Source organism: Dicentrarchus labrax, unplaced genomic scaffold, assembly GCF_905237075.1.
Source record: "Dicentrarchus labrax unplaced genomic scaffold, dlabrax2021, whole genome shotgun sequence".
Classification (NCBI taxonomy): domain Eukaryota; kingdom Metazoa; phylum Chordata; class Actinopteri; family Moronidae; genus Dicentrarchus; species Dicentrarchus labrax.
In genome coordinates, this window is record NW_026136718.1 from 18,491,441 (window position 1) to 18,508,288 (window position 16,848).

General features: G+C 39.7%; 1 protein-coding gene across 3 annotated transcripts in view; it reads right to left on the minus strand.

The window, feature by feature from the left end:
* rxrgb (retinoid X receptor, gamma b) overlaps positions 1-16,848 on the minus strand; it is a 27,629-nt gene continuing 10,781 nt past the window's right edge. For 2 of the 3 annotated variants that reach the window (XM_051376946.1, XM_051376949.1), the window contains exons 2-10: positions 10,709-10,944; positions 7,389-7,533; positions 5,302-5,493; positions 4,348-4,508; positions 3,042-3,171; positions 2,464-2,596; positions 1,516-1,607; positions 1,298-1,403; positions 1-545 (exon numbers count right to left, since the gene is read on the minus strand). In XM_051376946.1, the coding sequence (XP_051232906.1) occupies positions 398-545; positions 1,298-1,403; positions 1,516-1,607; positions 2,464-2,596; positions 3,042-3,171; positions 4,348-4,508; positions 5,302-5,493; positions 7,389-7,533; positions 10,709-10,944 (1,343 nt within the window). In that variant the 3' untranslated portion in view covers positions 1-397. The remainder of the gene's footprint in view (positions 546-1,297; positions 1,404-1,515; positions 1,608-2,463; positions 2,597-3,041; positions 3,172-4,347; positions 4,509-5,301; positions 5,494-7,388; positions 7,534-10,708; positions 10,945-16,848) is intronic. The other variant, XM_051376948.1, reaches the window with a different exon arrangement.

Below are 16,848 nucleotides of genomic sequence, written 5' to 3' on the forward strand. Positions count from 1 at the left end.
TACATTTTTAAATAACTTTATTCTGTAAGAATTCTCAAATGTGTTTTAAGAAATTCAAGGATGGTTTCTTTTTTTTATACAATTCCTCTTTGAATAAAATATGATTCTTTTTCAAATTGCATTGGGTTGCTTTTAAAACGGACACCTGAAATTATCTATTTACAAAAGTAATCTGTTAACAATTCTATTAGAATTCATTTTGACAGTGTACTCGATCCTCCGTCTCACGACTCCACCCGGCCCCACAACCTCAAAATACTTTTTGTTCAATTTTAATTACAATGTTTTGCTAGGTACAAAATATGCTGTTTTACAGTTTGAATCAAGTCTTTTTTTATTCCATCTTCATATTGCTGACAACGTGGGAGTATATACAGGGGGAAGGGGGGGACTGGTGTCATGTGATCTGATGCGGAGCCTCCAGCATCTCCATCAGAAAGGTGTCGATAGGCGTGTCCCCGATCAGCTTGAAGAAGAACAGATGCTCCAGACACTTGAGGCCGATGGAGCGCAGGGCGGGCAGGCGGAGGAGCAGCTTGGCAAACCTGCCGGAAGGTATGAAAAGGAGAAAAAAGTGCTATCATCATTTCCTATTATGTAGAAAATCATCATCATGTTTACCATTCAAACATCTATAAAACTGTATCACAACTTTGGTTACAATATTCTATCATTCTTGATTAAAATATATTTACTACTACAATTGTAGTTACTAGTTACTTTTTTTTTATCAAGATTTATGCATTTGCATTTCACTGTTTGATTTGCATATTATGAAACAGTGTATTTAGTCAGACCTAGTACCACCTACAACTTAACTTAAAAAAATGCTGCATACATCTAAAAGCATCTGTAGTTTAACACTCCTCCTCCTGAAATTGACTTTTACTTTAAGTTTAATTTACTAATGTTAATTTTGAATGCAAAAAGTTGACTTTTAATACAGTGCTTTTACATAACATTATCAATATTTTTTTCCAATAGGGTAATATTTTATATCTTATGTTATTCTCATTTCTGTTGTGCTATCAATTATAACTTTAAGTGTCCACAGCATTAAATTGAAATTGAAAGCTCTTATCTCACCTGTTGATCTTACTTAGCTCCCAACAGTAAATAAAAATAATCAATTGCAACTCCTCAACAACATGCACTCCCTTTAAATGTAACTGTTTAAGTTATGTAAGAGCTGTTCGGTAATGTAATCTGCACACTTCACTGTACTGTGCAACACAAGGCAGCAATTAAATAATGGTATTTGATATTGATTGAGGCTGTAATGGTATGCATTTCCTACCTGCCAGGCTGGTCTGGGTATTTCTGTTTTGTGTACGATTCCAATGAGGCATAAACCTTTTCCCTCAGCCCCTCAACCTCTGGTGGGTTTGAAAGACCTTTTGCATCTGAAACAAACACATACTCACAATCAGGCCAAACATTAAACTGATAAAACATTAAAGCCACAATATCTCAAAGCCACGGTGTCTTTACTGGAAAAATGGAGGCTGAGCTGACCTGGGTTGAAGAGGACGATGGCTCGCAGGCAGCCGAGCTCTGTCTTATCCATCTGCATATCTTTCATTTTGGATACCAACTCTGTCAGGACTCTGCGGGAGATCAAATGAATAACATTAGAGAGTGTTGACAATGAAGGTTAATGGACCCAAAACACAAAATATATACTTTCTCCCCATTTCTTGTTAAAGCCCCACTACTCTTGTATCTTCCCACAGTTGGATGGTTGATCTTCACTGTGCAGAATGCTGTATGTGCAGAGTTTGACACTAGAAGGATGTTTCCACATTCATCTGCTGAAAGTGGAAAGTTTCTCTGTGCTCATTGAAAATCTGATTTTAAAATCCCAAATAGTGTGTAAGTCAGTCCTGGTCCAGTACGCAACTTCTACAAGTGTGTTGTAGAAACTTGAAGCCATCAATGCACATACACTGAGAATGGACTTTACAATGAAGTAGGAGCAGGAAAACTGGAAAACTCCAGAAAATGTTCATATTGATAGATTCTGTAATTTCTAATGAAGCAGAAGCAGTAACTTTTTTGTGAAAAAAATAAAATAAATCAAACACACATTATTATTCCAAGCAGACAACACTGCATGTGTCTGAATATGTCTAGAGGGAGTCTTTAAATATTTTGCAAGAGTTAGTATTCCATTTATGTGACACCACAAAAGGCCGCAGTAGCCTATACAGACATTTGGCAAACATTTTCTCACCTCAGACCACAAAATAATGTTGTATATTTGCAGTGGTTTGAGGTTGGCTGATTAATACAAACTTCTCAAATTTAACTTGCAATTTCACCATCTCGATGATAGACAGCACTACCAGACTTTTTAGATAGGAGGGCAAATAAGCCTTGTTCTAAAGCAGTGTGACTATTACATTATTTCATATTTTAGGTGTGACAACAGTAACTATTGCCTTGTCTTTGAATGCTACCCACCTATCAAAGATGGAACCCACTCCAGCACTGTGGGCGCTGCTTCTATGTACGTGGAGCCCCGTCGCCAACAGGATCCCATCTTTTACCGTGACTGAGCGATGCGAGAATGAGGCGATAAGGAGCTCGTTCCAGCCTGGATGCAACAAACAAACATCTGTGACTTCTCCATCCTTTCATCCCTTCCTTAAAGTCCTTCTCACGTTTGTATAAATTATATATGACATGAATTTCTAAAGCTACAAATATTCTTCTCGTGTCTGTGTTTTTTTTTACTTCCTCATTCAGGCCTGTGTGTTAAAACTCTCACCAGCAGAGGTCAGCACCGGTGCGGCTGCAAACCGCACTGTTGGGACTTGGCAAATAGTCCAGTTATATTTGGTTTCACTGCTCCATTAAACTAGATGGCAAAAATGTGTTGAGCAAATGTAAAAGACTTAAATAGACTGCCTGCCTGGGGATGAATAACTGCCCTGAAGGAAACATTACACCACCATAAGATGTTGTTTCTTTTTGTATTTCATGTTTTTTGATTTTGTATCTCCTGCTGCATGGATGGGAGTGTGTGTGTGTGTTTCTACCTGCTCGTAATAGGATGACCTGGTCATCGAGGGGGAGTTCGGAGAAGTGCGGGATCCTTTTGGCCCACTCCACCAAGGTGAAAAGCTGCTTGTCTGCTGCTTGACATATATTGGTGACTGGGTCGTTGGTCTGGAGAGGAACAAGAAGAAGATTGCAATAACAAAATATTAATTGTGCTGGTAAACTCCTTCAGTGGCTTTTCTAACAGCAGGTGGAGCTGCGGATATCTTTGGGTGCTTGGTTAACCAACAATTTCTTCTTGAGGTAAACGTCTTGAAGTTTACATGCACAAAGGGACAGAAAGACTAAGAAAGACACCAGAGTTAAACAGCTTGGAGCTGTTGTATTGGACTGCATGAGATTGTACAGATGCACCTAAAAATTGGGAAAACCCAGTGCCTACTTAACTGTTAGTTAGTTTCGGGATTGCATAAGGGGTCAGCAATCATTACTATCAAAAGAGCCATATTTGGGAAAAAACAAATAACAGAAAAACTAAATCTGCTGGGAACCGCAAAACATATTTGAGCGTTATAATTTAAATTTCTCCCTGCAGTTCACGCCTCAGCAGCTTTGGTACAGTAGTGAAAGCAAACAAATCTGTCCATGCACTATTAAATTTATCATTTTCCTCCGAGACTTTTCTTTTTTTGGATTTGGAATCCACAGATAGCCTTGCTAGAGGGACTCGAGATTAGTAGGCCCCGCTATTGAGGAAATATATATAGAGAGAGCTGAAAACCACCAGGTCAGATGTAACAAAAAGGTTTTTTATTTAGTGTGTCATGCTTTTTTTTTACTTTCAAGAATTACTTGGCCTGATAAATGATAAATGAAAATTTCCAAATTGTTTTTTTCAAAGTCGAAGGAGAGGAGCTACTGAGGCTCCTGTAGGTTCAGATTATTCTCAAGTCAAGTACTGCAATAAAACAAAAACAGACTTCAGAACAACTGTCAGCAGATTATGTGAACAGCGCACAAACAGTAGCTTGATTCAGTTACGGAGAAACACTTTGAGTCTGGATTCAGTCCCAAAACCTACACAGCTTGTGTTATTTATCTTTGATTTGGTTACTAATCTCAAACATTCAAATATAAGCAAGCATCTTTTTCTGACTTTCACTTGGATTGATCATATTCCATCATTCAGCTTCACTATAGCAGAGAGCTTCTTTACTCAGCAGCACATTTTTATCATACGGTGGTTCCCCCATCTGTTAGGTGCCACCTCAGCCTCATGATAAAAAACAGTGATTAATAGTTCATGCGCTTGGCCAAATCAAGGTCAGTGTCTGTGATTCTTACTGAGTTGCTGGGGCTGCCGTCACTGTACGTCTCTGTTTTGGGCTCCACAGCCAGCTCAGCATCCAGGATCTTGTCCACAGGCATTTCCTCATTGAAACTGCTGGTAGATTCCACCTCGCTTTCCCCCCGCTCTTTCCCACGTTGCCTCTCTTCCTGCACCGCTGCACACACACCCACACACACAAACACATACACTTAAGGTCAAACACCCCATACTTATTGTCCTGTACTAGATCAGCAAAACCGTAATATCACAAATTTCAACTCTGCGCTGGACAACAGTAAGAGAATCTCAGCTCTACAGTTTGACTATGAACAGCAGACTGTAAAATGTCGGAAAAATTGTAAAAAATTCCCAAACCCATTCCCTAAATTTCAAGATGTTCTTTCTTTCAAAACCAACAGTCTAAGATCTAAAGACATTCAGTTTATTCTCACAAAGAAAAGAAACACAGACTCACAATAAAGAGGCTGCAACCAGAGTATGTTTGGCATTTTGCTTGAAAAATGACTTAAACGGATAATTGAATTATTTTTTTGGCGAATTTCACAGCCACCATAGTTTCTGCTACATACTTGGAATGAGAGGGCGAGACAAGTTGATTTAAATCTGCAACTACACTGCTAGATGCCACTAAATCCTACATACTGGTTCTTGAAATAGTTTTACTGATCCCTGATCATTTTAGTATCTGTCTTTTCAGCATTACTGAAACTACTATACTTATTCAAATCCAAGACACTGCATCAGGTTGTACATATTTCCATGGAGTTTAGCCTGACATGATTAGTATTTTTTGTAGTATTATTCTTGACTAGAATTTTAAATACATTTCTGCAGGCTTTAACAATTCTTATCCCCACAGCATGCATTTGTAATAATGGGTTTGTGGGATCGAAGATATCACAGAACACAAGCCTACAGCATCAGAACTATCCTTAAGCGTCTCACACCTGCACACACACCTTCTCTCTTCATGCCCATGGCCAGGCACTTCTGGTAGCGACAGTATTGGCAGCGGTTTCGCTGGCGCTTGTCAATCAGGCACTCCTTGCTGTCTCGACATGTGTAGGTAAGATCTTTCCGGACGGTCCTCTTGAAGAAGCCTTTACATCCCTCACAGCTGTACACACCGTAGTGCTTCCCTGTGGAAAAAGAGTCCACAGCATCAGTACTGCTTTGTGCCAGCAATAGGCCTATATCTCCAAGTACATAAAGGGTTAACATGTAAACTTTTGTAAATACCTTGACAACAAATAAAGATTTTAGCAACTACACAAATGCACAGCAAGGCAAGGCAGCTTTATTTATAATGTAGAGCAACTTTCAAGCACTAGAAGTATTCAAAATGCTTTACCCAGCCAAAGAAAATCATTCGCATGACATTCAAAAACAATAAGCAATAAAAACTGTACTAAAATGCATTAAGAGAGAATGACTTAAGATTTTGAGAAACAGAACAAATGAAATAGAAAACATAAATTAAATAAAATACAAATAGAATAGACCAGAAATACATTGTGCAGTTAAAGTGCAGTATAAAGTAGCCCCAAATGCAACAGAGGAAATAAAAGTGCAGTAGAGAAAGATTTGAATTTAGATTTGAAAGATGCTAGGGTGGGGGTTAAGATCATCAGCAAGTTGGTTCAATCTGTGGGCCACATAGTAGCACATTGCATCAAGTTGTTTACTTGCTCTAAATATTGAGAATGAGTCTAAGAGACCACTTGAAGTCACTTCGAGAACGCAACATTACTGTCATGTATGATTTTACTTAGAGAGAGCCGTACAGGTTGACAAATAGCGGCCCAGGAACAAAATCCTGGGGGACTCCACGTGTCATGATGATCCGCTCAGATTTATGATCACCCATGGCAACAACATCGGCCCTGCCTTCAAGATATGATTTGAACCAACTGAGGACTATACCAGATTATCCCACCTACTTTTCCAGTCTGTCAACAAGCGTTTTATTGTCCTAGTATCAAAGGCTGCCTTAAGATCAAGCAGCCTGAATCAGTACTGAGACGAATATCATGTAACACCTTTATGAGTGCAGTCTCAGTGCTGTGATGTGGTCTGAAGCCAGACTAAACTCTGTCCAAAAGGTAATTTACATTTAAAAAGGTAGGTAAGTTGTATCAGAAGCTTTCAAAAACCTCCAATAAAGGTAAGATTAAAGATCGGTCCATATTTATTCAGTATTGAAGGATCCAGGATGCCTTTCTTTAGAAGGGGTCTAACAACTGCAGTGTTTTTTAGTGATTTTGGAAAAATTCCAGATAGAAGGGCACATCCATTTCCAAGCAACTGAAAACACATTGAAAAGCCTAGTTGGCAGTGTATCAAAACAGCAGGTGGATGAACTAAGATGCTACACTATATCCTCCAGAGTTTGTGTATTGATACCAGTGGATGTTGACAGTCCAGCTAAACTGTTTCTGTGCTGCTGCTGCAGCAGTGGTCTGTTCACATTGTTTTGACATGGAGGAATTGGCCATTCTGATATTTTCAATCTGTTTTCACTAAAGGAAGATACAACCTCATAACCCTTTGAGAGATAGTAAGTCAGCAGCTAACCTTGTTGGGGGATTAGTCAGCTTCTCAACAGTGGCAAACAAGGCATGAGATTTGTTGATATTCCTGTTGATGCTAGAGAAAAATACCTGGCTAGCTGTATTTATTTCAGAATTATAATACAAAGCCTCTCTTTATAGATGTTGTAATAAATCTGAAGATGCCTTTTTTCTCCATTTGCATTCTCTTTCCTGACTTGCAGCTTTCTGCAGCGGTGATGCAATGTCAATAACTTTCAGTTATTGCTGAGCTCACTTGCTCACTCAGAGTTTTACCGTCTAAATTAGCAATGAGTAAATCAACATATGCACTACTGAATCTGACAAAATGCCAGGCAAGTAACCTTCAAATCAATCTCTTTGTTATGTTTTTATCAGTCAGTCTGCATGGCGATGTTTGTGGTGAGTGGGAGTGTAAATGTGTTTGCCCATGCCTCTCCACCATCTTCACCCTCTAACATTACCTGAGGAGCGGTCCCCGCAAATGGAGCAGATGTGCTTTGACATTCCCCCCGGGCTTGTACACTGGTAGTTGATGTTTCCCAGATTCTGTAGGCCTGGTGGAGGCTTGATGTCCTCTGAGCTGCTAACACTGTTCATAGAATTCATCTGAGGATAACAGGAAGACAGAAGAGAGAACAGAGACAAAGAGTTGAAGCTGAGGTGGGCAGAACTGAACGAGCAGAACAGAGCAGGGAGGAAGCAGAGGGGAAGTAAAAGTGAAAAGTGTTAGCCCGTCTCATGACACTCTCCCCCCTCCCTCTATTTTCTCACTGTGTCTTCCGCTTACCCACTTTTTTCTCCCCACCCACACACTTCATTGTGAAAGTGACTCGGATGCGATCACATGCTCGGTCAGTGGGTGGGGCTAAGGCATCTGTCTGAGGCTTGTCATACAGGTTTTTTAATGTTTGTTGACAGGGGGAGGCCTATGAGAGGAGTGACGTGTGCAGAAGTGCAGTTCTCATGTACAAACAGCAGAGGGCGCTCGCAGCTTCTACCACTTTCTGAGAAGAGTGAAATTTTGTTGCTCAGACACTGAGATTTCTTATCAACACACAACTTGTTTCACCAGTTCAAATTTCAGTTTTCATTAATTATCAGCTTCTTATAATAGCATCCTAGGTGGATCCACAACAATTCAGACCTTAATTAAAGTGGCTCTGATGCCATGAGACATATCTCATATGTGAGCTCAAGCAGCCCCATGAGATGTAAAGGTGTGAACAACCCACTGAGGTTACAATAATTGGCGCTCCCTATAACTCAGAGGGGTGGAACATATTGGAGATGTTAGTCCTGCTTTCTTTTGACTTCTACATCTCTCTCTCTCTCTCTCTCTCTCTCTCTCTCTCCCTCTTATCATCCTTGTGCCCTTTGACCCTCTCTTGCCGATGAGCGCCTAGCGGGATGCATATTTGTGCTACACATTTTTGTTTGTTTAGTTGTTTAGGTGCAAACATCTGCACTCCAAGTGGAAACAACAAGGCTGACCTACATATGCCCTCCTGTCCTATATATTTGATGCAGCGTGACATACAGGACATCTTTCCCACAGTCACCTCAGGCTCTTCCTATCACTTATTTACAGTATGCACTCTCCTCTGAATATCCTCTAAATGGCAGACTGAACTCAGGCCTGTGACCTTACAGGAGAATATACAACAGATTTTTCTGTCTTTCAGTCTTCCCTGAGCTCACTAGTTCTCTACACCACCACCACCTTTTCCCACTGTAGATGCCCCAAAGGCAGACTGTCACTTAAATGAACATTCAGCCCCCTGTGTACATGCTTATGTGAGCCAATAGTGGGCAGCTACTCCTCTTCAGTGCACGGTTTAGTTTTAACAAATAATTAATTTTATACGTGTGATTTGAAAAAATAAGTCTTGTGGTGAATTCAAACAGTTGTTCATACATACTGTACATGCTGCTTAATACAGAAAACATACTGCTGAAGAAAATGGCTAAAAGCACTGTGTATGGATTATTGATGCATCATACATTAGTTATATAACACATGGTATGAAGAACACACTGCTTTACACATGTAAGGTTTACTTGGGTCTTTAATGGGCCAGACATGTGTCTCATCACTAAAATTAACAGCTTTTTAAACAGAATCTGTCAACGAATCAAGTAGTTGCTTGACAGAGAATTAAGCAGGGACTTTTCTCATAATAGTTTAATAGTTAAAGTGATTTTTTTTTTTTTTTCTGAGCAAGAAAAAGAGCCACAAAACTTATTTCTTGATATATCTTTGGGTTGTAGGTCAGATTGAACAAACAGTTTGTATATGTCAGCTTGGGCTTTGGGAAATCGTGATGGCCATTTTTTTCAGTAATGAAAAAAAAGAATACATATATATATATATATATATATATATATATATATATTTATTTGCAGCCCTAAACACTACAACATAACTATATTATATTATATTATATTACTGAGTTATGAATGTTTTACAAAATACGGAATCAAACTTTTCATTTCTATACTTGTACATGATAAACATGTAATTTATATTATCAGGAAATACTGATCGGGCCTTTAAAAGGGATGATAAAAATGAGATGATAGTAGAAAACCTAAATCTCACTAGAATGGATGGCACAAATAAAATATTGAATTCAGCCCAGCACTGCTCATGAACTTCAGTTCACCCATGAAAATAGTGTGAGATGTCACATGACACAATGACCTGATGGCGGCTTGGTCACCAGTTCAGAGCAGTGAAAAGATAAGTTACACCACAGAATCGTATCAACCCCAACTGTCCCTAAAGGCACAGATCCATACTGGGATTGAACCAATGTATATCATTGTCTGCTGTGCCCTGCAGCACTGGCCTCGATCCAGCCTCTGTGTGTGTCTCTTTATGTGCCGATCATCAAAGCTCTGAGCCTTGTGGGGTTTGTAGTTCATTCAGAAGACTACGCACCACCAGGCCTTTCTCTCATAGTCATTTGTGCCAGACAGTAAAAAGGGCAGTCATATGGGTGTTTCTGTTTTTATTTATTTATAGGATCATGAACAACCTTGGCATAATAACCGAGAAAGAACTATGAAAGAGACTAAAGCCAGCAGAGAAAAGTGGCAGGAGAAGACAAAAAAATAGGAGAAATGGTGAGGAAGAGCAAAGAAATCCAAAGAAAATGGAGGCTGCTCTTTTTCCCTTTTCTCCTTTCTCTCAGTAATCCATTAAAGGGCTAATAGTTGGAGTGCGTCTTAAGTCCCCTCGCATGACAGCAGTAACACAGAACTCAAGGATGACCTTTAGGGCGAGAAGTTTAAAGGTCAGCAGAAGGGTAGGGAGAGAGAGCAAAGCCAAAGTTTGCCAGCCAAACACATTCGATATGGCTAACCTTCAACCTCCTGTCCGCTGTCAGAGATTCCAAGAATTAGAGTCACATGACTAACCAAAGAACAAGATAGTTTAACGCAGATGGACCTTGCCAAAATTAGTCATTTGAAGGAATATAAACCTCTGTGGATGAATTTGTTAGCTTGAGAGAGTGCAGCAATGAATAGAAGTTTAATGTTGAGTTGACTTGTCTGTAATTTAAACACACAAACCCTGTTTCCAAATGTCTTTCTGGATATTGCATGTTTTTCACCAACTGACTAGGTACCTGAGGAAAAGGCAAGGTGAAGCCATGTTTTTTATTACACCTGGAATGCACCAAACATCATAATTTGAACCTAAACCTATTAAGACAGCCTATTAAGACAATGCCCACTGCTATCTAAAGACCATCAAAACACCCACACATTTGTTCACCTGTGGACTGCTGAGTGGTCCAAAGTTCATGTTGGGTGTGGACGGCAGCGATACAGAAGGCGAGCCGAGAGAAGATGTGATGACGGGGTAGGGCGAGGCCAGGCCATTCATTGGCGAGCCCAGGTTGGACATGGGGGACGGTAAGGGCCTGGAGCTGCTGATGACTGATGGGTGGCCCACCATGCCACCCATGTGAGAGTGGTGAGTGTGGGCTGTGCTCATTGGCCCTGTAGAGTCTGTAGAGAGAAGAAAGGGTGTGTTAAAAAGATTGAGGGAGGAGAAAAACACTGAGGTACCAGTTGATTAGGGACACCTACACATTCAAATGCAAAACCCCACAGAAAATATATTTTAAGGCCGTACTGTAGTTAGTGGTGGTTTTGTGTTTGTGTGGTTTGGGTTGGAAGGTATGTCCAATATTTTGTCCAATCACATTTACAAACATATGCAAACATAAAAATATCTGTAAGTTTGAATGAATTACCTGTTGAACTGGGAACTTTGTTTATCATGTAAGAAAATAATACGAACAAGCTTTAAAATATAAGGCTACAGCTAATAAATCCTATTGCTTAATTGACATTGCATGGTGGTTTGGCTGGTTAGGACCAGCGCAACAAGCTAGAAATCTATGTAAATGATGTTAAGTACTACATGAATGGATCAAAAAAGCCTGTGATTCTGAGAATATATTTTTGACTAACAGTGCAATATGTCTTTATGCAGTCAGTGTTGTGTAAATATGGCCACAGAGAGTGAAGCCCGCCTGACTTTGGTCACAGGGTGCTGACTTTGCTTTGCATCTATTGATGTAAACTGACAGGCTGACATTTACATAGATGACCTACTTAGAAAAGCTGTCAATCATCTGGATAACAGGGCGTGGTGTGTAATTTCATGCATGTGCTGTAGCTGTGAGGACATTCATTCATCATCTACGCAAAATGCAAATACCAACATACACATACAGTATGCACATGTTAGGGTCAACATGTACTTCACACACAGGGAGTAAACGCCACAGGCTGGCACGGCTTGTTGAGATACAGACAGAAACAATACGCATAACCTCTTTGGGCTAATGTCAATGACTCAAACAGATGAATTAAACTGGGTTATTTTTGAGTAAAATGTTACTGATGAAGAGTGACATGCCACTATATGCACAAAAATATTTGGACTAATCTGAGCGCACAGAAAATTCAAAAGCTTCAGCTTGTGTGTCAGTGCACCATCCCCCCACCTTTAAACACTCACTCACACTAACACACACACACACACACACACACACACACACACACACACACACACACACACACACACACACACACACACACACACTCATACACAGTGTGACACTGGGCCCAATGCCACTGTTCTTAGTTAAATGTCACAATTCTCTGTTTATGTGTGTAAAGGTGGGTAGTGGCGTGATACACATGCAATGAACAGCACCTGTGTTTTGGTTTCTTAAAAGATGCCAAAAAATTTAATCATTTTCTCTTCATTTTCTACCTCAAAGCTCAACAGGGTGCCTAGAGATTGCTTTTGTTTTGTTGCTGAAGGCTACATCACAGAAGTCAAAAGACCTTTTCTTTAGGAGAATCCATTAAAACGTTGAATCCATCATCTTGATTAACATAAAAAATACATATTTTCAAACATAATTTTGTATAGCAGCTCAATTTGTTAGGAAATATATTTTCTCATGGACAATAATGCACTCCCTTTCCCATAGAAAATCAATTTTAAATTAGCAAAGATTCACTGTTCCACAACAACCCAAGAGAAGTGGGTCTCACTAATGAGCCAACACACATGGAAAATTGCTAAACATGTAAATAACCAAACACGATTTTATTGATCCTGTTTTAGTCTGGCTCCAAGCTGCTTTGATCATTTAACCTCACATGATTTAAACAACAGCACGAGTTCCCTATTTATTTTGCTCAAAAATCTGAAAGAACGACGCTCCAGCTCTGCATGGAAGCTAGATCTAGGAATAGACCTTCCTAAGGGGCCAAAGACCTCAGTGACCTTTCTTTAAACACTGTCTGAAGACTCACTCTTACAGACTTCAGTGAAATGATCTATAATCAAAAGTCCACTTCACTAATTCCGGGATGTTCACCTCAATAAAAAACTGGACTGGACTGACAACACCCATGCTCTCTACAAGAAGGGCCAGATTCGCCTCCACCTGCTGAGGAGACTGAGTAAGCAGGGCTCTCCTCAATACTTTTTATGACTCTGTGGTCTGCTGGAGAGGGGGGCAGTACGGACAGGGACAGGAAGAGACTCAATAAACTGATCAGGAGAGCGAGCTCTGTCCTGGACTTTCCTCTGGACTCCATAGAGGAAGTGGGTGAAAGGAGGATGTTAGTGAAGCTGACATCCATCATGGACAACACCTCTCACCCCCTACATGACACTGTGGGGTCCCTGAGTAGCTCCTTCAGCAGCAGACTGTTACACCCACGGTGTAAGAAGGAGAGGTTCCGAAGGTCTTTCATCCCTGCCGCTGTCAGACTCTACAACACTTGATCTATGTTATAGTTTCTGTTTTTCAAATTACCACCATACCATAGCTTTACCACTTAACCATAGTTTTTTTATATCTGTATTTATTTATTTCATGTAATTGCTGCTGTCACACGGGAAATTCCACGTTGTGGGATTAATAAAGTAATACAAACAAACTAATTCTCAGCCTCAACTCTATATGTATTTGTCGTCATTACACATTCCTATTTGTACTATTACATTTGTCAGTGTATGTTGTAGGTAGTGATGAGTGCTGGACACTAGCAAGAAAAACTAGTTTTCCTAGTTTCACATCTAGTTTAAATGTACTTTTCCACGTTGCAAAGTTTCTACATTTTAACTGGTAAAGAGAAAGGTAACGAAAACACAACAATTCTTATTTTCAGGTGATTATACACTAATGAAAACATTCCCATGAATATTATAGTCAATTTCTGCCAGTAGATCCTCCTAATTGTTACACACTGGGCCTCTAATAATACCATTATAGTTCTAACAATGATGTTGAAAACACCTTTTTCATCATATGTTCCTCACCTCCTGATTGTAACAAATTAAATGTTGGTACTTTTGTTGTAAAAGTTGAAAATATGTCAAAACAGCTGACACTGCTTTTCCTCCGTCTACCTGCTCAACTAATGAGAGGTTACGTAAGGTCACTCTGCCGCAAAGACGTTTTCTCACTACATTTACAAATACATGAGCGCAGTATTGGACCCGGTCTCGGTGCATCCTGAGTGCTTCCCTTCCTGCTGCTCCTGTTTGGCTAATACTTTTTTTGGGGTGGTGAACTGAACTCTCTTATGATATGTCCTATGATAGTAATGACATGTGTAATGCCTAGACATACCATGATCAGTACATATAGGGTGAAAATATGACCTTGTATGACTTTCCTATAGTCTTTTGTATTCGCTTCTTTATTTGACTTTCACATATCCTGTTGTCATTCTTGTTTATCATTGTAGCTTTTTTTAATTTATTTTTTTACTTTTACTACATATGGAATACAGGAAGGGTTAGTTCTACTCGCCCACAGGCAGTATTTGTCACAAGAACCTCTCGTATGTTTACAATATTCACAAATAGAGTTTGGACTGTTTTTTGCTTTTAACTTTGCTAAAGAGACTATAGTTTGCAGGGTGTTTGAAAAACTACTTGCTAAATACTTTCCAATCATTTTGAAATGTTGCTCTGATACTTAACCTCTGGCAGCGATGAAGCCTGCATTAGTTTCTTCTCCACTGCATATGTGAAACATACTGTAAGCTCTATTTAAAAGAAATGGAAACTTTGAGTAATGTCAGACAGTTGATTTCAGAATTCAAGGAGTTGGGAAACAGAGAGGAATGTCACATTGTCTGCCTGGATGCAGGACCTTTTGCATGAAGACACACTTTGAAACACACAGCTGGCCATTCACTCCCTCTCTGAATGCCAAGGAACAGATGTTGTGCAACTTCCTGTTTAGCGCTGAGACTATAGCCTCCACCCCCTTTTTCAGTCGCCCACTTTCTCCAGCCCTCCATGAGTGATCCCTGGCAGGCAAATATGTATTGGGGCCTCCCTCTCTCTCCCACACAGCTAAGTGGATACACAAGACATATTACAGTAAAATACAATATAAAAGCAGCAAACTCTTGAAACTACATGCTACGGCCTGTAATAGGAAAAAAGAGTACTAGAGTACTAGATTTAAATTCTTCAATGTCGGGAGTGTATACCCAACTTTTTGGAGTGCAGATTAACCTAAATAATGAGCTTATGTAATGGGAGAGCACTGTACAGCATGTGCTGTGTCTGATTTTGTGCACTGACCCCTCTCTTTAGTTGCATGACAAATTCCCTTTGGGGCTCGTAAAGATCTATTCTATTCTAGAAGTGCTGCGTATAAGATATTGTAACGGAGCTATCATTACTCCAGCCAACAATTTGACAACGTGCTCTTGTGAACATCAAGACCAATAAGTACTCTAATTGCCTAGGCCAAAGATGTCAAGATAAAGGTCTCTCTATATGACTATAGAGAGATTTGAAACAGTATAAAGACAGATTGGTGGGGTAGATAAGCAGCAACTTGAAGGCAAGGACCTACACCTAATTTTTACATTGTTGATATGATGCAGAACAACATTTGGACCTCAGACAAACCTCTGTTATTGATTGTTTGAAGCTAAACTTGAACCCAACGCTTACATTCTTGCCTTTTGCATTGCGTCTACACTTTCTCTCTTTCTCAAGCTTGAAATCAGGAAAAACAAGCAAAGCAACATCCTTAACCAGAACTCTGGTCCCAATCATGCATTTATTTTATGCTTTTCTGCCTGATGTTTTATAGAAATGCAAGTTGAAAATATTTGGATTTTGGACTCACTTTTACCTTTTCGTAGATTAATCAATAAAAAACAAACAAACAGGTCAATCAATAATGACAAATATTCATCAGATCCAGTCCTATTTGAAACCTATTTGACCCCTGTCTTGATGAAGTGCAAATTTCCATTCAACCGCACACTGAAACACTCTAAAACATAACCTGCATGTTTGAGACAAAACCAAAGATGACTTTGTTTTGTTCAGACCTGAGAGTATTTGTGGGGAGCACAAAAGCACATGGACCTTCAGCTGGTGGGATGCCTAAAAGGGAATGGCCGGCGAGCTGAGCATGCTTTGTGAAGGGAGTGTGTGTTTGTGTGTCTGTGTGTGTTTGTAAGGAGGCCAACATGTTCAGTGGAGGAAGCATAAATCGGCCCAGAGCGGCTCAAAGGGGCCTATCCTCGAATGACCCGCCTCAACCGGCTGTTCCATCTCCATTCTATGTAAATCACCTCTACAAAGAAGCCTCTGGAATGTACAGGCCTAACACACGTTGTACAGCAGAGAAAGACATTAGCAAGCACTGGAAGGCTGTTTATAGACAGCCTACAAAAACTCATCACAAGCAACTCGCAGAATCCACACAGATTTAGTTAGATTTAGTTCCTGATAGTATCTGTTAAAACCTATACAGTGCTGCAACAACACAAGCATCTATTTGGGAGCAAACAAACAGACAGAGCAGTGAAGGGCACCTTTGACCGCTGGCGCCGCAAATCAAAGGTCGCCTGTTGCCAAACTCCTGAACCAAGTTCAAAAGAGTCTATCTATCCTATCTGCCGTAGCCCACAGATCATTCTCAGAAATTAGTGCATGTAAATCCTACAAACAACACAATGCCATTTAAACAGTAGAGTTTTAATCTGAGGATGGACAATATGATAAATTGTCACAGTAATTTTCCTTCATGGCTCACCTCTGATATCTCTTTGTCGTGATCAATCATAGTACGACCAGTAAAAGATTCTGGACTGAAATGTGGGCTCATTGCTTTGTTAGATTTTGTAGCTATTTTGAGTATAAGGTTATAGGATTCAGACAAGTTGAGTAAAAAACGTGCGGTAAGACATTAGATAGATAATTGTACTAAATTCAGTGTATTGTTCATGCCTAATATAAAACCATTATAACCATCATATAAAATAAATAAGTAATAATATAATTACATATATATTACTATCACACTGGACAAAATGGTAGTGCATGATTGTGAATTGGCT